Consider the following 23849-nt stretch of genomic DNA (forward strand, 5'->3'; position numbering starts at 1 on the left):
GCACAGGACCGCTGCGACCTTCTAGTGATGAATTGGTGTTTAGTTAGGATTATGGGGATTTTTTTCTTCTTTTGGAAAGAATTAAAGCAAGAGGAGGATATTTTAGCTAGGCCAGGCTCAGTTGGCAGGGGGGAAGCGGCATGAGACCGAGGTCCTTGCCGCACAAGCAGGACTCGGTGCGTTGGGCTTCGTCACCCTCCCTGCAGCCTGTGTCCCCCTGCGGGTGACGGGGAGGGGGTGCGGTGTGGTACCCAGAGATGGGCAGGGGAGGGTTAAAAACAAAAGGGTACAAAACATGCCAGAATACAAACCCCTTGTGCTGACGCACCCAGCCCTGTGCCCCCGTCCCTGCGCACCAGCCCCCTGGCTCCTTAACCGAGCAGCCGAACGGGTCGGACGTGCCTTTGGCCAGCGAAGGCGGTCACCATCCCCGTGCTCCTCGCAGCAGGAAGCATTTTATACTCTCCTGACAATCGCGATCCAAATGGTCATTCATCAGCTCCTGTGATTTGCCATGAAATTATATATGCTCACTGATAATGATGCAGAGGGCTAAAGAGCTGATCTTGGCAGGAGATGAGATGTTTTAAGCTGGCGAGTAGATTGGAAGGAAAGTAGAGCGGCTTTTGATGGGATGCCTGGATCTTATCAGCGCGGGACACCGAAGGGCGTTGGGCAGGGCTGTTTTGGCTGGCTGAGCCCTACCTGCCTCGTCTGCCCGTCTGGGAGGAGTTTGGGTCATAAGAAACTTGGGAGTGAGTGTCACTGTGTGGGGGGAGAAGGGGGCGACAGCTGAATTAATTGTCAGGTTTATTTATCCACTCTTTTTTTGGCCTCCTGTAATTACTAAAATGAGGATTTGTCAGGACTCCAGGCAGCGGAGCGGTAATAAATCACTCGCCACCGACGGGAGGTTGGAACGGTTGTGTCTGAGCGAGCTGGGATCGGTGTCGGCTTTAGTGAAGTGCAAGTGCTGTCGGAGGAGCTGATCCACAAACAAACAAACAAAAAGCTTTGCAGAAATGCCTCTGAAATAAAATCCCTGGGTGCACAGTTCTGCAGCCCGGAGCCACAGTTCTCAGCTGCTGGGGGGAGGAATCACCTAACGGGGGTGCAGGGGGACCGGGGGGTTGACGAAAGCCTCAGCACCACTGCCGGACCCTGGGGGGCTGCAAGTCCCTTCCCAGGATGGCACCAGGACGCCCAAAAACATTGCTATGACAAGCACACACCTGGGCTGAAAACCTGCAGAAGGTGGGTTGAGAGGCAAAATGCTCGTGCTGCAAACGTGCCAGTTTCTGCGTCTTGCTTTCCAGAGTCGGGCTCTTCTGCAAGTTGGGCTTTGTTGGGCTCTGCCCTCCCGGACTGGCTGGTGTCATGGGCTCAGTCCTGCTGGTGTGGCAGCGATGCCGTGCTGGGGGGCACATGGGGGTCATGATCCCACCCAAGGAATGTCCGTTCTCACCTCAGCTGCAGACACAGTAACCACCGACAGGCGAGGCTTCCGCTTGTTGGGCCTGGTGAATGGAGAACAGGCAGAGACAACCACCTGGAGATCGTTCTGCCACCGGCCTCGCGCAGAGGAGAGCGTCGGTCACACATGGGTTCAGGTCCGTGTCTTTGCAGAGGCCAGTGTGTTTCCCTGCTTTGGGAATAATGCAAACGTCTCTCTCTGGAAATGCGTGTAACCTGGCGAAGCACAGGCTGCTAGTGGTGGTGAACTCCATCTGGAGAGCGCTCGGCTTTGAAGTCGGGTGCTGTTTTAAACTCTGCAGGGTACTTTCACTTAGCAAAAGCAGCAGTTGTCAGTGAAGACTGATCTTGGTCCAGAAATTTGTGCTGCCCTCCCGACTCCTTTTCATATTTATTAGTCATTTGCAATCTCTTTGATGATTAGATGCACGCTCAGCTTGGAGAAAACTCTGTTGCAGTATTTGCTGAGGTGATGCCAGGGGATAGGAAAGACCGATCGCACTACCTGTGAGGCCCGGCCACATGAACAACGGTGTGTTTCAAGTTGTCGTCGTTAATTGCTGTGGCAGCTCCCAGTGCTCAGCAGCAGGGGCTGAGGAAACCGTGGAGGAAGCAGAAGCCTGTGGACGGTTGGTCTGAGGTGAGCAGCCCTGGTTGAGCCAGCCAAAATCAATTGCTCCGCACATTGCAGGTCAGTGGTTGCAGGGGCTCCTCTGCTGCCTCTGGTGGCACGGGGGACAGCAAAGGCTTCATGAAGAACAAAAAGCAGAGCAACACCGTTCAGAAGGTTGGTCTAGAAAATACTACATCCTCATTCAAGATGTTCTTCAAACTCTGCTCTGAGCAGCTGTTGGTGTGTGGCGTGATGGGCCCTGATTCAGCTCAGGTGAGACACGGACTCTGAGGAGGTTTGGACTCCACTCACTTGGGTGTTTGTTGGCCAAAGGCTGGAGTGTAGATATATAACCCTGATCCAGCTCTGCCTGGGTTCCAGGAGTATTTTCTGCTGCTGCTTTGTCCTCAGCCCTTTCCAGAAAGCGAAGCAGCTGCCAGAGGTCAGACACAAGGACCCTGGTCGGTGCGTGCCTCAAGGCGGGTGCCAGGTCTAGATCTGCATTCCAGTTGGACCAAAGCATGGCTTTTCCCCATGGGGATGTTAATCCTAGGCATTGGCTTTGAGCCATCTCCAGCTTTCGCATTTTGGAACTGAAAAGGAGCACCATTCTGTTCAGGGGAAGAACAAATCTTTATACCCCATCTCTATACCCCGATGAGATGTCAAAACCAGTTCAAGCATTGTCAGCTCTCTAGAAGTGAAACCTGTCCCTCCAGACTCATTTTCAAGCTACCAGGATAAATTCAGTCCCCGTGGGCTGCTGGAGCATCCTGCTCCCCTTCAGAGCAGCAACAGCCCCTGAGCTGGAGCTGCCTCCTCCATCCACCGATGAAGGAGAATCCAAGCAACAGAGGTTGGAAACCAAATAGCAGAGGTTGCTCTTGGGTCTCTTTGTGGGGGAGGGCAGCTTTTTTATTAGGTCCAGATGTTGCTTTCTGCCCCGGGCCATGCTGGGAAGTAAAGCAAAGCACATTAATGTTGGCTGCAAGAGCCCCATTGGAAACAGGCTCCAAGGATGTGGGGTTTCTCCTGCACCCCCGTTTTCTGGGGGCCTGGGGGAGATGGGCAAGCACGGGAGGCACAGGCATGGGCTGCTGAGCATCCCTCTTCCCTTCGCTCTCCAAAAATCCAACAGTGAGTATGGCTTTAGCCAGCCACCCGGTTCTCCAGCGCTCTTTGGTGCTCGCTGTCCCCCCGTCGATAGCCAGGGTCCCCAGGCTGGCGGCACCTGCCAGGAGAGTCGGCCCCATTGCTGAGCTGATGGGTCCCTTCTGGACCGATTTCCTGTTGGGTTTCATGTGGAGATGGAGGACGCGGTGTGCGGGGCAAGGCTGCGCTCCAGATGTTCTTTTTCACCATCAGGCAGTGTTTAAAAATATATGTGAATTTTTTTCCTTCCTCTCTCTGAGTGCACATAGAGGAGAGACCTTCGGAACGAGAGCAGGGGGAGGGTGGCAGGACCTTCCCACAGATCCGCCACTTCTCCACAAATGAAGATTTTCCAGAAGGTGCTGAGCTGGGCACTTTGCTGCATCGCGGGGCTGGCGAGTGGAGCTGGGCTCCAGCGGGTCCCCGTGATCCTGCGCCAAGCCTGGAGGCCTTGGAAACACGTGGCTCATTAACAGTGAGCTTTGGCTAAAGCGGGGGCTTGCACAGAGGGCTGGCGCTGCCAAAACCTTTACAAGTCCCGGAGGACTCGGAAAGGGCCCAAGCTGCAAAGTTCAAGGGCAGACCAGGAGGCAGAGCAGAGCTGCGCTTAGCGAAGTACCATGAGCCTCAAGTGCTGCTCTGCCATCCCCTGCTCCGCTCCACCTTCGCTTTGGTAAGGGGCTCGGGCTCGAGCTGTGCGGATGCTCAGCTCCTCTCCCAAATACTGGTCAGGGATCTGCGCAGGTGCCCTCTCCTCTGGCTCAGCCTATACTCCAGGGAAAAGCCCATGCTCAACCAACCAAGGATGCTCTAAGAGGCCTGAGATGCTGCCATCCCCTAATGCCTCACTAGATGCTGGACCTAAAGCTAAAACCCCAGCTCTGCACCTCCAAGGCTGTCCCGCTTGGCCACCCCGGGTCCGTAGGTCCGTAACACGGTGATGTGCATCATCGCCATGCCAGGCACGGGCACTGGGGACACCTGCTCTTAAATTTGTCCCCTGCATCGGGCAGCCGAGCTGTGCCCTTCAGCAGCTGAAATGAATGTCCTGGAAGTGCAGGTGCTAAAACAAAACAAAACAAAACAACCCCAACGTTTCAGAAGTACAGCAAAAACCCATCTGTGAGTGGAAGAGGTCAAAGAAGAACACAAAGGCTTTATTTCCTGAGGCATTTGTCAGCGAGACAAATGTGGGTTTATTTCAGATTTGCTGCGTTTTCCTAGCTGGCCTCCCATGCAAATGCCAAATGGACTTTCAGTAGGATGAAGCAGGGTCTTGGCTTGTGTCCTTTGTAATCCAGCGCTCCAGGACTCAGACGAGGGATCGGCTGGCTCGCTGTTCATTATCAGTAAGTGTGGTATATTTGAAGGAAATGGGCAGATTTCAGCATTATATCTATAACTAGTTTATTGCTGGTATGTTCCTCTCTTGCCCTTATTATTTATGTTGAAAATGATAAATGAGGGATTGATTATTCTAGCTGGTTTATGAATAATCAGGTTATTTTGCTGTGAGGCCCCAGGGGAAGGTAATGTTTCTACAGTTCTCCACCAAAGAGAATGCAGTTTGCACTCGTGTGCGTGTTGCTCGTTCCTCCACCACTTTGCGTGTGCCGTGTTTTTCCCCTTTCTTCAAGTGTGCACATCCCCACGGCACATGCCAGCGCTGACACAGGTTTCGCTGTCCGTGCAGCCCCCCAGCATCGTCACCTGCAGCCACACACAGGGTGTTTGGAGCAGCGTTTCTCTCCGGTGATGGGTGTCTCAGTGGCCCACGATGGGAGGTACGTGGCCGGGGTGCGAGCCGGGTGCTTTGGGGAGGTGCTTGGAGGGCACTGACCACAACAGGCAGCTTGGACGAAGTTCTGATCCCATTTGTACTTCAAGGAGCTGCAAATAGCCGCTGGTCTCAGGATTTGCTTGTGAGACAGGAAAAGCCCTGGGGAGATGATCTGAATGTTTGTGTATATAGAAATGTCTAATCACTGGGCTCAGAACAGGCTCAGGAAGGGAATCTGGAGGTGGTTAGCTGGAGAGGAGGATATTTTTATGCTAGAAATGTGCTGTCCGCCTGTTTGCGGGTAGGAAGGATATGATGAGAATCAAAGGCTTGGCAGGATGAGCGTTTTCATCCTTGTAGATGTGAACTCCCCGTCTGTCTCAGACCCAGGCGTGGAACTGTTTGGATCCAGTATCATTATTAGAAGCAGAAAATAGAGCTCATAAAACTCCTTCCTTACGCCCCAAAAAAGCAATTCCAAGACCCTCTGTCCTACAAACCATCCCTGCGTTGATTTTCTGCTGTGGCCGGGCACGTTGCCAGGGGAAAGGGACTCGGAGCTTCGGCAGAAGCCGGGCAGCCCTGGGCAGGTCCTTGGTCCTCTCCTGTGTAACGAGAGCAGGGCATTTAGAAACGGGCAGAACTGGGGATGGTTAATGTGGTGGCAAACCCACCAAGCCACGTTCTTTCCAGGCCATGGGGTAACTGCAGAGATCATCCAAGGACATTTCTGCAGGTCCAGGCTGTGACATTGCCATCTGGTGACGACAAAGAGAGGAGACCAAGCCCAAGGTCTAGCACATGGTGGCTTCAAGCCGATGACTTGGCAGTAAGGGGAAATGTTTACTGCTGCAGTACCAGGTAAGGTTCTTTCTCTGGCAGATCTCTCTGTTGTTTGTTAACTGTACATAGCTGTGGAATGAAATTTGATAAGGCATCTGTTGTTCCCTGACAGCTCTGCTTTGTTGAGTGGAACGGGGATCACAGCATGTGGATTTTTATTATTATTTAATTTGTAGCTGCCCATTATCAGCAACTTCTTTTAGGTGAGGTTTTTGGCATTTTACACTCAGCATTCTTGCTGTCTGTAAAACCAGCCTAAACTTTTCCTTCTGTTCATAAAGGCATCTAGTCTAAATTCAGAGTCCATCCATTATAACTTCAGCACCTTGTAATCCCTCAGAGATATGTGCAATTACTCTCTGAAATATCCCAGGAGCAAAACTAATACCAAGCATCATCTGCTTAAATTTACAACATCCAAATGGCACAGTAAAGCCACTAGCTTAGGGGTTAGCTCATCTGAGCGCACTTGCCAAAACACATATCCTGCATCTAATACTGCTTTTGCTGCTGGGGATTAGGCTGCCACCTCAGGAATCTTCATTGGACAGCATTCACGTTTTACGGTTTTATTTAAATAACAGGAGTGGATGCACATGTCCTTCATCTGGCATTTGGGTTCCAACCATTGCACTCAGGCAGTCTGTACGTCTCCTGCCTTCTCCACGCTGCAGTGGTTCCTCAGGTGCTTGAGGATGATGAGCGTGTCTTCCATCCTTCATCCCAGGAGCAGTTCAGCCGCAATGTGTCTCAAAAACCTTGGGACGAGGAGACAGGCACTTCCCGTGCACCTGAAGCAAGACTCTTGCGTAACGTGGCTTTCCTTCTCCTTTCCATTCCTTTAACAGTCTTTTTCATCCAAGCCTATTGACTTCATCCCTATAAATCCAATATGATTTTTCCAGAAGGATTAGTGTCAGATTCTCCCCGCAAACATCCTAGGTCTTGGAAGACAGCTGAATGCTGGCTGGTGAGCCTGAGGCTTTTACAGCAACGGCTTTAAAATGCACTAGATGGCTAGGCGGGGTTTTAGGCCTGATGCAGCCCATCTGCCTTCATGATTTGGAAAGCCAGGACATAGTAGGGGTCCTGATACTGTACTAGGATGTGGATACCTGGGTAAGAAATAAGCTTTATTTTGTTTTTCCCTGCCTTTGAAGGCCATGGAAAAGCTGGGAGAGGAATAACCTAGATTGAACGCCAGGACTCCATAAGCTGGGTAGAGAAAGATCAAGCAGGAAGAGGGAAATTTAGAGTGAAGAAATGGTAAAACTGCCAACCAGTGAAATCCTGGAAGGTAAAACTGTCTCTGCAGGATGTGTGAGTTTTGTGCCCTCTGCTATTTCAACTTTCCCCGGACTTGTGTGACAGAGCAGGTTTTACACATCCCAGGACTGGGACCACAGCCTCCCCACCATGCGGAGCTGCGCTGAAACCTGGGGCAAGGGAGTGACACCCCAAAAACATTCCCTCCACATGGGAAAGGGGCATTAGGCACCAAATAAGCAGATAAGGAAGAGAAAGGAAACTCTGGATACATCAGCATGACGGTTTGAGCATTTTATTATGATATATAAATTTTGTCTTCTTAAATTACTCTATGAGTTGAACAGAAAGGGATTATTGTGGAGAGGGGAATATACAAAAATAAAAGGATATTGTGAACTACTGCATCACCACATATACAACAGTAGAGTACTTTACAAGCACTTAGAGAATCAGACTTACAAAAATAAAAATATGACACATCCTTATGCATTTCCACCGGTTATATGTTCTCTTCTTCCTTCTCCAACCTTCAAACACCTTTCAACCCCATCTTCAGGTCACAATTCACCTGCTAGGATGCTTTGCTCATTTTGATGGCCATCACAGTATCTGAAACATAATTAGTGCCTCCCAAGACATAAAATAGAATGGTTATAGTAGAGCTTTAGGAGAGACGTTCAGAACGGACCAATTTGTGAGTGATGGGGTGATCCTCAGGGAGCGGAGTGATCCCCTTTCCATATCTCACAAGAACACCAGTTCCCTATGAAGTGTTCCCCCATCTTCAGCTCTAAAGAAGGCAAGGATACCCTTCCCCACAGGAAAAAAGGCAGTTTAAAACTACAATGGCTAAATATCCTAGTTCACAGTGTTCACACACAGAACCATTCGCCTCTAGATCAGATTCACGTGGCTTTTACTCTTCCATTTGGTCTACAAAGTCTTTTTTGCCCATTAGCCTTCTAGTGACCTTTCCCATTTTTTTAAAGACTCATTCAACATAAATAGTAAATAGCATTCACTTCTCTGACCAGCAGCTCACTCAAACACCGCTATCAACACCCGAACCTCATTTCATCGTTCCCAGGAACTGTGCACCTAGGTGCGAACCTGCCTGTATTTCACATTGAGAAAAGTAGAGCTGGCCTAGGAAAAAAAAAACATAAAGACAGACAAAAGAAGCGGTGAACTGTTTTGGTCAAAGTCGTTCTCTGCAATTTGTGCAAAGTATTCTGCAGATTCTGAAAGTTCAATATTTAGTTCAGGTTCCCTCTTTTTGGCCGCAAATGCAATGCTGGCAATGCTGGCAGAGCAGACACACGTGTGCTCTGGTGCATTCAGGGGCAGAACGATCACAGGAATGACAGGGACAAAGGGCAAACCCTGCACCTTTGAGACAGTGACTTTCCACATTGAATTAAACAACCTCCCCGCCAAAAAACAGATGTCTTCTGAGAAAGTTTCTGATCTCAAAAATAACTATTGATGGAAAATAGTTCCTAAAGGCAGAGCCTGACTTTACCCATCAGGCTTACAGGAGTGTCGGCATTAGTATCCTGGGGAGAAATCATGTAGCCACAGTCCCAGCTGCTGAAGGAAACTCACCTTTCTAAGCAGTATTTCCATGGTCTAAATTTGTAATTTGTGTCTTTGAGAAAATATACATGAACAAAGATTTGTTGGCTGAGATGAATAATGCTCCGTTTAAAAGAAAAACACCTCTCTAGTGGGACTAATTGTTCCTTTTAGATGTACAAACATACTACAAGTAAGGCACTTCTTGGTGGCTTGGAGTGATTCTTAATTGGCACCATACACAAAAGATTCAATTTCTGGTGTTAAAGCAAATCAAAAAAAGTCATTACTTTTCCTAGTCATGAGCAAGACAAACTTTGGCTCTTTTTGGGGACAGAGGGTGGGTGGGCAGGGTGGATCTGCGCCCACACAAGGGTGACAACCTGACCCTCTGTGGTTTTCTTGTCCTCAGGAACAACAAAGTCCCTTTCCAACACCAGCTTGCATTGAGAAGAAAAGCAGATTGAGATGGGCCCTTGGGAGATACAATACAAGAAGGTACTTTTCAGAAACTTGCACAGATCTCAGGCACTTGGCAATGTCACAGTTTGCATGTGGCCCAGGGTGGTGGCCTGTCCATGCCTACACAGCTTGAAATGTCTCCAGCTGTCTAGAAACCCCAAGCCTGACATGGCAAAACCATGCTTAAGCTCTAAGGAGCGAGAGTGTGTTAGGTCATTTCTAGTCTATTTGCAGAGAAAATAAAGCACGAAGCTTCAAAGAGGCCTGGCCTGGATGTGTGCGGACCCTGCGGTGCCAAGGCCGCACCTCCCATTGCACCCCCTGGGAGACTTCGCCTTAGCAGCCCCTGTCCCTGCGTGGGGAAAAGCCTGGCTGTGCTTCAGCCACTGGATTTGTATTTGTACACTAGTTTTGTTTGGCTTTCTTTGATTTATTTTTAATTTTCTTTCTTCTGTTGCGGTCAATGTTTAGGAAGCAGAAGTGGACAAAGAGGGCAGAAGCCTGCAGCTGGCCATGATAAAAGAGATTCTTCTGGGGAAAAAAACATTTGGCTCAAAAAACCAGCATGATCAAAAACTGCAGCTTGGTGCTTGGAGCCTGATGTATGGTCAGAACGGGGAGTCTCCGGCTGCTTCAGCTCGGGGGTCAGCCTGTCTCCGTGCTTGCTCAGTGGAGGTGCTTGTGAGTGAATCCGTCACCATGCAGGGATCTCCCAGGTGTGAGCACTGGCCCTGCTTTTGAACCTGGATTACAGACTCTCACCGGCCTGCAAAGAGCCCTCCAGAGCCCTCACGATGTGCCTGGAAGGCAGGTGAGTGTTTCCACAAGGCTCACTCACCAGCACTTGGTGAAATTATAGGATAGACCTCAAGATGAACTTGTGAGTGCATCGCCAGCCTGCAGCGCGCTGGGACCACATCCATACCAGCTCCAGCTTCCCTGCTGAGCTACATCCACACAACTCGTTTGCTGGAGCTCTGGGGAAAAGGGTTGCTTCAGGCATAATAACCCCTTTGGAGGCAGATGTTGCTTTTCCAGGCTTTGATGCTATCAGTGACAGCAATATCTGACCAATAGCCAATATAATCCTTGTTTCTGTGTTGCTGAGAAGAATTCAACAGTAGGTGGAAGCCTTGGAAATCCTTTGAGAGATTTCTCCCTACCAAGTCCTAACTCCCAGGCAGAAAGGCAGAGTTCTCCACTGCCATAGCACACATCTTCCAGTACTAACAATGCTTCAGCTGTCAGGATTTAAGTTTGTATGTAACAACCTTATCTTTACCTCTGGTGGAAAAATTGTGCTCCTTTTTTAGATACGAGAACTCTGTTTCATAAAGGTCACAGTTTTGGTCACATTTATTAATTGCCTTTTGAAACTGATGGGAAAAAAAGTATCTTCACAAGTGACTTCAGTATTTCAGATTTTTTTGTACTCTCCATGGGTTTGTGCGTCAACTGTTCTGGGCAATGAGCTGCGTCTCGTTGACACCGTTAATAGGTTTTCTGACTTAGCTGCTCAGTTGTGTTCTGAAATAACTTGATCAGACTTGCAGCAAGTCAGGAACAAAATGGAAAGTTTAGAAGAGGGAAAACTGGAAATTAATTTCCAGAGCTTTGTGGTTATTTTCGAAGTCTGAGCTCTTCTGAGCAGCATACAAAAATGTTTGGTAAGATTTTTGGAGACAATTCCGTGCCATTTTCAAAGGTTATGTGTTTGCAGGAATCCAGGCTTTCACTGATTTTCAACAAGCTGCCAAAGTGAAGAGATGTGATTCATGAGAAGGGATGGTTTACCTTAGGGTGGCTGTAGTGACTCCTGCTCTCTGTGTTCCTTTATCCTTTTGCAGAGACAGATCAGCTGTTTGTGAAGTACCTGTTGAACTGCTACAGCCTGGCTGATTAGGGAAAACTTGCACAGATTTGGGCTCTTCAGGCTCTACATTGAGAAAACTTGGCTGCTCCTCCCCTGTCAGCAAACCTACCCATGCCACAGGTAAGGAAACTATGGAGAGGGCGAGCAACAAGGCTCATGAATTAACCCTGCACTGCCTTCTTTGCAGCTAGACAGCATCTTCTCATCCCACTTCTCTCTGCAACACAGCCCTGAAACTCAAAAGGGTTGCAAGTGCGTGAAGATCCCTGTAAATCGGGTGTTTGAGACAACGAATAGCATGGCACACTTGGAATGATGGTACTTTTGAAAAAGGGCACCGGGCTCCTCAGTCACTTGGAAACTTTTAGAAAATAGCCCTTCAACTATTCAGTTTCCTCAGTCTCCCCTGCATACTCTTGGCTGGGCTCACACAAGAGGTGGCTGTGCGCTGGGGTAGGCCTTTCTCCCATCTCCTGGTTACACTGTGCCCTGCTACAGTATATAAATATCTGCCTGCCAGCAAGAGCACCGTGCGCCTGTTTTCTTCCTCTTTCTTGGTGACAGTCCTCACTCCTCCCAGTAAGTTAGGCCTGAGGTTACTGCAGTGGTGTAATATCGCAGCTGTCTCCCAGATGAGCTGTTGGAGCAAGCTGTGATGTACCAATACAAATAACCAACTCCTCTGCGTTTAAACTCTAATAGACCTGGCTTGGTATGTGCGGGGCAGACTGGATGCTGACTGTGCAGTTGGTCTTCCCTTTGCAGAGATTAAAATAGCTCTGAAGGTTACAGTGAGTCTCACCTATGTGCTAGACAAGACCTACGGAGCTCACAGCGCAGCACTCTGCTATGGGTAATAGGGTCCTTTGTCATCTTGATTTCATCTAAACGTAAGTCAAAAATAGATATGCTTGGGGAAAAAAAAAATCCAGATCACGAACGTCAGGAACTTTGCAAAATACAAGCCAGCCTTTCACTGATCAAAACCATCCCATGCCCTACAAGCCTCCTCCCAGCCAGTTCAGCCTCACCCAAGACAACGTGTTCTCCAGATATGAATATTTAGTCGCCTTCAATGAGGGCCCAGTCAGAGACCCAGCAAAGGCCGCAGCCTCCTTGAGGTCACGAGGTTGCCAGCGGCAGGGCGGATCAGAGGGTCTCGCTGTACATGACGCACGGGCTGGTTTCCTCGCAGAGTTCCAGCTGCACGCTGGAAGCAAACCAACGCTTGGCGCAACCCAAGCTGTAGTTGAGGGTGGTCCGGTAAATGTTCTTGGCACGCTTAGGAAAAATGATGGTCGTGCTCTGAAACCTCAGAGGCTTCTGGCGGGGCTCAAAGATCAGCTGGGACTTGTAGTTCCGCCAGGTGCAATTGGGAGCAGCAATGACTGTCTCGCTGTAGGTGGTGACAGTGGGGATGGGGCCGTAGAAGATGTCATCCCGGTAATGCTTCTCGGAGTCGTACTTTACCTCAGAATTGCACCTGCAGAGAACAGCAAGGTATCAGGAACACAGCCCAGGGAGCAAAGCGGGGAAGACAGGCAGGACTCTTCTCTAACCCTTTGAAACTGGGAACTTTTACGACCTCTTAAAGCACCGGGACAGATGCAAACCCTACGGCCCAAAGTGGAGGACAATGAGTGCAGAGAGGTGAGGTTGCTTGTTGGGACCTACAGAAAATCCAAGCAATGGTCGAATAGCAAGTAAAAGCAAAGAGATGCTGTGAGCTGTGGCTAAGGTCCAAGCTATTGGTTTCAAAGCAAATGGCCACGTCAACAGCCGTAAGATGAAGAACCCACAAAACGTGGGATGTCACTGCCCTGCCTGTTCTCTGCGGGGCTCCAGAAGGGACATATGGAAACCAGGCCAAGTAAAGGATGTTTCCTAGAATCCCTGGCCATGGAGAGCAGCAGGACTTTCACTTGTTTTTCCCGCTCCCCAAATGCTCCTCCAAGGAATGTGCAGCTCCAGGTATAAAAGATTAAAAGCTGGGTGTGTGCTTGTCATTACCTCCGCCCGCAGGGGGGTTGACTGATGGTGCACCACATGTAATCTGAGCCGCTGTAATGGATGTTGCGCAGCTAGGGTGTAAGCAAGTCATTCAGCACACATAAAACAAGCCTCCCATGTAATAGCCACAAAAACATGCCCACCGGCAGTTCCTCGGCAAGCAGAGATTTCCTGGGGTACATTTCCAGAGAGACGTTTGCAGAGGTTGAGGAGGGAGAGTGGGAATTGGGTTTACAGTCCTCCCACCGCCCCTGCCTCAAGCTGTGTGTAACTGCTCCACGCTGTTTTGCAGAGTACATTCCACACCAGCAAAAGCAGGAAAGAGGAGCAGAGAGATAGGTTTATCCACAGGCCACTGCACCAGCCCCACAGGAGGTCAGAACCCTCCATCCCTGGCTTGAAGGACCATCTCCTCATGAGGAGGAGATCTTTCTGTCTCTGTGGGCTGGTCTAATGTTGGTTCTTTGCCGCATGGGCTAACAAAAACAGGTGCCAATTATAAGGGTGTTGCTGCTTCTGAGGATACAAGTCAGCAGGGAACAGGATAAAGACCATCAGGTTACTAGTGGAAGCCATCAAGCCCAAAGGTGGCAATGGTTTTCCCTTATAACCTTGGATTTAAGCTGGCCTTGGAAGAAAAGCCACCTTCTCTTACAGTGTCTCTCCAGTTCTTGCCTCTTCCCTTCTACCTCTGCTGCTGTCAGTGCCCTTTTAATTCAGGGATTGCCCTCCCGCTTGTCCCTTCCTTGCCATCAAAATAACCATGACTCCCACTTGTAAACACATTTTAATTTTTTACAGAAAGAAGAGCACCTGGAAAAAGACAGAAATCCCCTCCAACCCACCCAAACCCATCTGTACCTGATTTCCTGCACGGGCTCAGGGCTGACCTCAATGCTTTCTCCGAAAAACACAGGGTACATCCGAGGCCTCACCTCCGGCAGGGATGGGTTCAGGAGCAGGTAAGGCATCTGCAGGAAAGAAGAGCACAGCAAGTGTTGGGACACAAGAGCAGAGGCTGCCACGGAACATCGTGTACTGGGGCTGGGAGCTGAGCAGGCGGCAGCAGCAGGTTCAGTACTGGCCCTTCCTTTCCTCTTCTTGTTTCTCATAGAAATTGCAATTGTTTGGGCGTTTTCTTTAGCCCTGATGTTGCCCTCACTGTTTTGAATTAACAAGTCTAACAAGGACTTAAAGTGCACCAGTATGGAGAAGTGTTCCAAGTCTGATGTAACACAGAGATAGGGCCTAAGTCTGCTGAGTTAGGGGGTGTAGGTCTCCTTAAATGAGACGTGTGTATAAATTCATATATATACATGCTGAAAGTAATGAATCCCTTGCAATGATCCAGCGGGGGAAGTGGTTGACTTGCAATTGCTGAAGTCTCCATGTTAAAAACGGCTGTGATGCTCCAAGGGATGTTCTAGTTAACCACACACAACAGAGTGTGGGGTGAGACAGGGGCACATTGTGGCCTCTGCAATACAGGAAACCAGTTTCAAGCCAGGACGGTTTTAATGAATGGAGCTGCTCCAATTCGTGACACCAGAAACTGGATTTTTAAGACTAATTACACCCTAAAGTTACTGACTCTGACAAATTGTCACAGTCCAGCCTAGGCTCCTCTGCCCACAAAAAATGAGTAATCCCACTTCTCCACACTGGAGTGCTCTTAAACATCAGTTCCCACATGTAAGGATCCTGTGTCTGCTGTCTGGACCCAGCCCAGCAGCTAATCAAGCCTAATCCTGCCCTCCTGGAAAAATATCATTGCAGGTTTTGGTCCGTGCCACCGCTTTTCTGTCAGTAGCAATTTATGACATGCAGGGACACAAGACTTCTTTAAAGGAGACGGCTGGCAGCCTCTGTGAAGGGCTGAAAGCTCCCTAGATGGCTGAAAAGCTCACCAAGATTTTCCACCTTCTGCCACACATAGTGTGCGAGAATCGCAGCCCAATTTCATCAGTGTAAGTAAGATTATCTCAGGATTCCCAGAATCAACTGAGGATACCGCTCTTGTATTGCCATTCGTTCCCACCTTCCCCAGCATCTTCTGGTTGGGCGGTACAGGAGGGAACGCTGGAGCTGTGACCTGGTTCCTACTGGCAGTGCTGGGTAAGAGGGACAGCATTTGTCCCCAAATGCTCACCAGGGTGTCCCTCAAGCTGGTGTTAACTGGCAAAGCTCTGTTGAGTCCACTCAACAGCATCAGCTCTCACTAGCTGAGGTCTGGTTTTCTCCAGTGGCTTGGGCTTTCTGCCTTGGGCTGAGGCAAAAAATGTCACTGCTTCGTCTGAATTCACCAAGCCCTTCCATTCTTTGTCCCAAAGCCACAAAGCTGTTTACTCCTTTCATACTGAAATATCCCTGCACTTTACTACTGTGTTAAACTGTAAAGTATAATGGCCAACCCATCTTTTTGATTGAATATGAATATTTCAGTTTCATTGGGGAAAAAAAGGACAGTATTTGCATAGGTATGCTGGAAAAGAAAAGAGAAAAAAAATACATTCACCCTCATTACCAAACACTGGCCAAAAGGCAAAGTTCAATCCTGGCTTGCTTTCAACACTCATGACAGGGGAGGGCAAGGGCAGCCTTTCTGGTCATAAATAAAGCTCTTTGCTTCTGAACTGTGAATTGTTTAGATCAGACAAGCCTTAGTTGGCAAGGGTGCAGATCTCCAGCTTTTAACAGTCTGCACATGGGCAGAGCTCTTTCTAAAGACAAACTGTACATGAGGAGAGGTTCATTTGGGCGCAAGAGTCAAACACCATGGATGGATAGTAACCACGAGCTTCTTTGCTAGATCAACGCAGGAGAAATCTCTTAACAGTTCAGCAAAGGGCATCTGTAAAGTGCAGTTTTAAAGAAGTAGTTGTAAAGAAGCCATTTCAGTGCTTCCAGGCAAACAAATCTTCACACTTCTTGCTAACATGCGCTGACATTAAGAGTGCTCTAAACACCCCTAGAGATGAGGATGCGGGAGCTGAGGTCTTAGCAGGATTGTTCCTGATTTGTTCGGGAGTGGCTTCGCAGCCGCTGTGTGCTGGGGTCCCACAGCAGGGAACGGGAGAGAAGAACACGCTGCAGAAACAATGCCAGTGTGCACGGAGAAATGCAGGCTCTGTGAGGCGTGACTGAAATCAATCAGAGTCAAAAAGTTGCCACTGAATTTGGTGAGAGCAGGATTAAGTCTTCTCCGGGTTAGTTCTGGAAGGAGTGGTGATGAGACTATTTCCATTGTGGGTTATACTTTACCTTGCTCTGGGCAGGGAAAGGTGACAAAAGGCATTTTATCATGCATTTCACATGCTGTAAATGAGCATTAACTTCAGACCTGCAGGCTTGGCTTGATTAATGTAGAAAGCTGGGACAACTGTGGACATGGGCAAGCCAGAGCCAGCAACTTCTACCACCCAGCAGAAACCATTACACAACTTATCTACGGTACCATGAGCTGCTGCAGGCTGGAACCCTGAAGTCACCTGGAAGTCTGCACATGGCAGATGTAAATAACCCACAAAGCACAGCCTAAAAATGGAGATAATCTGTGAGACCCTGCAGTCTGAATTTCTTGCACAGAGTGAAAGGGCCACTAACCAGTAAGTCCAGGTTTTACACAGCAGCAACTGAAAGGCGCTTCAGATGACATTTTGTTTTACCTCCAGGGATGTTCTGAAATATCTGCTCCTGCATCTCACCTGGAGCTGGGAAGCAAGGAACAGGGGATATGAGCTTTCCAAAAGATTTGTCTTTGGGGCTGAAATGTTACATGTTTGGGACGTGTCAAAAGCTGGCTTTTTGGCACAAGCTTGACAACCAGCTCCTTCCAATCTGTTTTAAAGTTAAAAAAAAAGTTCTGCTTGTCAAAAAAAAATACTGACTCAATTCTTTTTCCTTCTGCACAGGCATGGTTGAAAGAAGAGGAACACTGGACCGCTGAGCTCCATTACGAAAATTATGATCGTTGGCACATTTCTAGCAATCACTTGGCGATTTCCGGACACTTCACAAATAAGGTGAGTTTCTTTATTGCACCACAGATGCACTGGGGGGAGCAGAGCTTGTCACACACTATTGGGGGTCACTGATGGTGAAACGGGGAAACCCACACGTCTTTAGACCAGGCTGTCCACAAGCGATCCACAGTTGAGGTCTGTCTGTCCACAGAGCAAACACTAGGGCTGCTGAGCGGGAAGGCTACAGCTGGGACTCGATTCATCTGTCCCCAGTAACTGGAGCTGTGCTGCTGCTTCTCAGATGCGACTCTGCAAAAGCCACCACGACCCCATAATCTTAATGCAGGGACAGGAGGAGTCTGGTAGCCCAGGGAGGTTGAGGAGGCAAAAGGGAAGATAAGAGATCAAAAAGTTAGTCCCAACCGTATGCCCTCAAAACAGAGCCAAGTGGAAAATAAAGCAGTAAATGTGCTATCACATTTTTATTTCCTTTCCAGTACACGATTTGTTTCAACCAGCAAAGGGTTACACTATTATTAAAAAGTCAAAGTGATTTCTTGTTTGGCTGCATTTTTCCCTCTGATGCCTTTGAGGCATGTAACAGCCTGGGCAGCTAAATTCTGCTTTTTTCAAGTAGCACATAGATAAACACTGATAAAATCAGTTGCTGAACGGAATTCAAGCTACAGCTAACCAACAGCACTTCCTTCATGGAGGCATTAAGTATTATGGGGGCTCTGGCTTCAGGACAGACACATCCTTCAGCTCCATGTCACAGCTTCATACCTGCCACAGCTGCCATCTCAGTGCCTGGTTCCTGGGGGTATTTAGATCACAGGGTTCTGAAGAACAGCAAAAATAACACAGCAGGCAGAATAATGCGATTTTACCCCTAATAATTATCTAGACTCAGTGGGTTCTGTTAAGATACTTCTCATTTGGGGTAACTTATGTGAATGGAAGGAGAGTTATCAAACAGTAAACAAAAAGGAGGAAAAAAGTGCCTGAAACTGGCCTGAAATATACAGACTGTTCTTTAGCCTCAAATTGCAGGCAGCAAAGCAACAAAACGGAAAGGAAATTAATGCAACTCGATATAAATAAACCTCCCAAAACCTACTCCCCAGAGAGCAAGAAGGACCAGGACTGACCCACTCCTTTTGCTACAGTTGTTGCATGGAAGGCACCACGATGTGGCATTAGATCTCTAGGGACTGTAAGGGGAAACTGTTTTCCAAGCATCAGGGCTAAGAACAGGATGCAGCTTCCCAAATTCCCAGCTCCTGGCTTAGCTGGGGCATAAGCAAATCTCTCACCACATTTCCCACTACAGTAACATGTCAGCTCCATGAAAATGTCACTTTACTCAGCTGTTATTTACAGCTATAATGAAAGATCTGGCTGAGTTATTTGACACACGTCTACATTCCCCGCTCTAGCTGATAAGCAATATTTGTTTAACAGACCATTTATTTTCCCAATATCTTCACGAATTGCACATTATGTGTAATTTATACTAGAGCCGGATGAGATTATATTTGGAGGTGATAACAGTAAAGGCAGACCTCAGGTAGAAAGCAGGGCTTTATTATTTCAAAGAATTACACCCTTCCTGCCTATCTCCCTCTTCCATTTCAAGTGGGAAACGTGTGCTGCTTTGCTTATTGTCCACAGTGTTACGCGGGGACGCAATGGAAATCAAACAGCAGGAAGACACCAGCACACTTTTCAGAGTAGGTAATGAGACCTCTGAGACTGTTTCCCTGATCTGCCCAGAAGGGACAATCTGTCGCAGTTTGCAGATGAGGCGAGGCTTCCAGCGTAGGATGAGATGCTGTGTTCCAAGGGCTCTTCAACATGCAGCATGTCAGGAAGAGGTGTTTTGGGTTTGTTTTCACTTGTTAGTATCTGCCATAAATCGAACAGGGTGGGCACACATGCTGATCCCGAGCCCGTTGTCAGGACCATGCCTGCCAAGGCTGTGCCCATGGGCAAGGTCTCCTTGTCCTCCTCTGCACCTGAGATGAAGCTGGAACCTCCTCCCACCACACGAGACTGACTCTGGCACCGTGCTGTTGTCCAGCACAGCTCCTGAATGTGAGTAGAAATTCCCTACGTGGGGACATTCATCTGACAGCTGATCCACTGGGACACTGTCCTGCAGAAGCCAGTGAGGCAGGTTTAATGCACAAACACTTAAGCCTTTCCTATAAAGAGGAACTTGTTGCAGTGGCAACAGTGTTGGGAAGGGACAAGAAGTCTGCTGCCTCAAGAAGGCAGGACTGATAGTTCTGCAGATGAACGTGATCCTTTTCTCCCCTGCTATCCATTCGGAGTTATGCTATTGAATGCAAAGCGCTTATTTCAGCACAGCCCAAAAGCCGTTCTTCTAGCCAAAAACCATATCCCATGGCAACAACAACAGGGAAAACTCTGAGCAGATCTGGCTACTTGGATGTCATTTCATTCCCTACCCTTCTAGCAACTGCTTCTTTGTGCATATTATTAGAGATTTATTTCATTGTATTTATGTTCCTTTTGGCCCAGCATCACATTCAAAGCCTAGAGAATTCAGTAACCCACGTCCTATGAATCGGTTTAATCACATTTCAGATTTAAAAGGCAGAACTAGGTAAAAGTCACCTTCTATTTTCATTAGGATATTTGCACTTAAGCACAAAACAATTGACGAATTCCCTACATGGACTTTATTTGAAAAAGTAAAAGCCAATTTCTCCTGCGCTGCAAGTAAAATAAAAAAAAGTCCCTAAATGGTGTTGAACTTGTGGTATTTATGACTCTGGCCCTAAATTGCCTTTCATATTTTCTTGGATCCCAATGCTGTAACCGAATTGGCTGGTTAAATGTGAATAAATGGTGCATTGTCTTTGAAACAAAGTCATGCTTATTAAAGAGAAGAGAGTTTACTTTTTTAGAGTCACAGTTAATAACACAAAGCAGAGAGAGCACAGATTTTACACACGAGAAAGTCTTCGATAAGGGCACGCGATCGCCTTTTAGTCTGTATGAGAGCTGTCCTATAGCAGAAAAATTCTTCAACATACTTGTGAAGTTGGAGCAAAATAGCTGACTGCAAAAGAACGCAACTGGGTTCAGACTGGTGGTTTTGATAGGTCTGCAGCAAGGAATAGCATGAAATACTTCCCACAGATCTGGAATGTTGGTTTCTTCACCTGACAGTAATTTATTGTAACCGTACATACAAGAATTGTGGCCATTAGTGACTGAGCTTATATGTGGTTTTATAGTATTGTAGCACAAAGAGTGCAGGCTGCATTCCTGGCTCTGTCACGTTTATAAGCAAAACAAACACTAATATAACAGGCGATTAAAAAGAGCCCATGCCTTGGTGTGCAAATAGCTGCAATTATTGATTTGCCAATTCTGCATGCTCCGATGAACAGCTGAGTAGAGTTAAACAGAAGCACTTTCATGGATTGTGTAATTGCTCATAGATCTGCAAGTCCTTGTTTAATGGCAAGATTAAAGCTAATTAGGCACTAAAATTTAGAGGTATGAAGCAAGCAATGCTCGCTGTATTTTTCCTGCTTTCTTAACAACAGCTGCAAGTACAGTATTTGCAGGATGGAAATGAGAAGTGAAACTCTGTACAGTCAAGTAGAATGAAAGTTCCTGTTTACTTCATTATTTTGCAGTGTACCAAACTGTCAGAGTTAAAGAGCACAATCCTGCACCACTCCAAGTAACACAGTCAATCTGGTTTCAGTGTCAAGACCTCTGCAACCTTCTGTATCTACTAAGGGCATGGAAATATCCATGCTGTATGAAACCCACACTCTTAACAGCAGGAGCCCAGAGCTACCCATGCTGTTGCAACAGCACACGAAATTTGGAAACATCTACAGTGTGAGTTCCTCTGAAACGTGTAAAATGTAAGATCAAGATTTTAAAATAACTGGGAAAATGAATTTTGCCTTACACAGATCACAGGAATAACTTTTTTTTTCACTACACCTCTCAGTCCTAACATCCCAAGAACTGAAATTGGTTTTTTCTCATGCTCTTTCATCTTTGCTATCGAAGGGCTTCCTTGGGAGGAGTGGTGGCCAACTGTCATATTGCTGCAGCAGAGGCCGTCATGTCCCCGTTACAGAGCTCTGCAGACACCTCCACCCCAGCCGTCTGCTGGTCAAGCAAACCTTCATTCATCTCCCTCCCACGTTTTATTTTACAAATACACAGCAACAGCCTGATCCTGCCAGATCAGAAGTGCGTGGGTAACTCTCTGTACATAAACAGTCCCATTAAGAGGGCGCACACACCCAGCCATCTGCAGGTAAGGCTCCATGTTCGGAACCGCAGCCTTAGCGGGTTTGAGATTTTATTTTCATAATTACCACGTCACACCCTCCTCACCGTGATCTGGTGAGAAGGAGTCATTGTTCGTGGGGAAGGTTTTGGCATGTTTGGGAGCCAACAGCGGTTTTCAATAATATGCTAAAATAGCATTAGAACTTGAGAAAGTAAATGAGGGTGTGAGAAATTGCAAAATCTCTCTGCAGGGAAGAAGTCTTTGAATTGTCATTAATCCATAGGTAGATAAATTTTCCCCACAGAAAGATTCGTGCTGCAGTTTTTCTTCTGTATAGAAGCCAATTAACTGTGTTGAATACACCTACAAATGTCTTTTATATATGTTTAAAAAAAAATTGAAAGATCCCTGGGGAAGAGCTTCCATCATCCTTTAAAAGCCTCCACTACCTTTTCTTATGCTCTGAACTTTGTGTTTTAAAAACAGGTTTTATAGCTAAGGGGTAGAAATAAACAAAATAAAGCAGAATAATAGTCATAATGAATCTACTCAAATCGTACTCCACAGTCAAGCGCTTCACTGGCGCGGTGTCTGGCTAACCGAACCCTCCGGTGTTCTGCCAGCTGTCTGAGCTTACAAACCACCAACCCTGCTCCGGCCACGCCGAGCGCAAACCCTTCATGCAGCCCCATGCCACAAAACGCGGCCCCAGCCAAGGGCAGGAGCACCCAGCCTCCCCCAGAGCACATCCATCCCGGACACACAGCCGTACGCTGCCCCGAGTTAACAGACAGTTTGGTCTTTCTTTCAGCCAGGGCTCCTGCAAACGTGGCTCCACGCTCCTGACAAAACAAATGTGGGATGCTGGAGGGTAAGGACGGCTGGGAGCTGGAATCCCTTGCCCCTGTCCAGACAGATGCAGCTCCAACCTGTATCTACCAGGGAGGACAGCATCACCGAGGAGCAATTACACTTTTCTGTTCTTAAGGTAAGCAGGGGAGCCTGTTTCAGACCTGGGTTTCACTCCTATGCCGTTACTAAAGTTCACCCAGCCAAACTGCCAACATTTCTGTGAGTGTACCAGAAAACCCCGTCCGGCACTGGGCCAAGCCCCTGCCGGGCACAGCAGCGGTGCCAGGGCTGGGCTGCAGCCGTGATGGAGCACAAGCTGCCCGGAGAGCCATAGTCCGACACTGCAGGACAGGCACCAAGGAGGGACATAACCTTGGGGGACCCCGCTCTGCGGGCACAGGCCCTTCCCTCGCTGCCCCCCATTCTGGGCTCCGCCAGCCTTTTACCCCCGCGAGAGGACAGAGCCCAGCGCCCAGGTTCGGCTCTTACCACTTTGCCGTCCTTGGCCTCTCGCCGGTGGCCCGGGGGGTCCGCAGCGCCGCTGCCCCCAGCCCGGCCCTCACCGGGCGACAGGGAGTAGAAAGGGGGGCTGGGGCTGGGGGGCAGCCCCGAGTCCGGGCTGTCCAGCAAGCCTTCCCGGCTCTTCTCCTTCAGACTCTCGTCCATCCCTTGCAGCTGTAGGTGACCTACCATGTCTGGGGGGCAACGAGGGGGCCGCGGCGGGAGAAAATCCTCCAGCGCCGCCCGCCACGGAGGGAGGGAAGGGGAAAGGAGCCCGGGGGGCTCCTCCTGAGTCCCGGTCGCCGCCACCAGCCTGCCGGAGCCCGGGCTGAGCCTGCTGCACGGGGCAGAGCCAGCATCAGCCGCACCGGGCTCCTCCAGCCGCCTTCCCTCCGCCCGGCCCCCGCGTCCTGCCCGCCCGTCAGGCGGCCCCCGGAGAAGGGAAGAAAGGCCCGATCCCCCCGCCCCAGCCCCGCGGGAGATGTGGCCGTTTACGTGCGGCGGAGCCCGGGGCGGCCCCGCCGGTAGGGAGCGCTGGGCGCGGCGGGGAACGAGGCCAGGCGGGCCGCGCTCCTCCACAGGCTGCCGCCGTCCACCCGCCCGCCGCCTCCCGGCGGCCCATTTATCCGGAGAGGGTGGGAGGGGAGCCGGGGAGCGCCCTCCCCTTCCCCCGGCCCCCCAGCTCTGCCCCGGCCGCACATTTTCAGGCACTTCCCGGGCAGGGAGCGCGTTTGGCGCCGCCCGATCCCTCTCCCCTTCCCGGGCGTCGCCCCCCGAGGAGACCTGAGGCAACCCCCGCACACGGCGCTGCGCCGGCCCGCGGGAGAGGGGCCTCCCCGCCGTCGCGGAGCTGCGGTTTCCCTCGGTTGATTTCCTTCTAGTTTTTCCTTCACTTCTGCCCGAGTTTTCCTTCGCTGCTGTATGATTTTTTTTTCTCTCCATTCCAGCTGTTTTTTTCCCTCAGTTCTGACTTTTTTGTCCTCCTTTCACCCCCACATCTCCTAAAGCAGCTTCTCCCCTCAGTGTGAAGGCACGAAGGCGGGAAGGAAGAGCTCAAGAGCCATTGTCCCTCTTCACTCTGAGGTGGCCAAAGGTGGCGTCACCAAGGCTGTGGGTGACTGGCCGTGTACGAGCCCCTGTGCTGGCCATGCCCTCATGGCGCTCCTTGCGCTTCCCACCTAGAGCAGCCT

General features: G+C 49.2%; 1 protein-coding gene across 1 annotated transcript; it reads right to left on the reverse strand.

Moving 5' to 3' along the window:
- Nucleotides 1–7406: 7406 nt before the first annotated feature.
- Nucleotides 7407–23302, reverse strand: RFLNA (refilin A). Its single transcript, XM_005498266.4, has 3 exons — nt 22648–23302; nt 13912–14021; nt 7407–12523 (listed from the first exon to the last, which is right to left on the reverse strand). Exons 1-3 carry the CDS (start codon nt 22849–22851, stop codon nt 12190–12192), a joined length of 648 nt encoding a protein of 215 aa, XP_005498323.1. The 5' UTR covers nt 22852–23302; the 3' UTR covers nt 7407–12189.
- Nucleotides 23303–23849: the final 547 nt, after the last annotated feature.

This window comes from Columba livia, chromosome 17, assembly GCF_036013475.1.
Source record: "Columba livia isolate bColLiv1 breed racing homer chromosome 17, bColLiv1.pat.W.v2, whole genome shotgun sequence".
Classification (NCBI taxonomy): Eukaryota; Metazoa; Chordata; class Aves; order Columbiformes; family Columbidae; genus Columba; species Columba livia.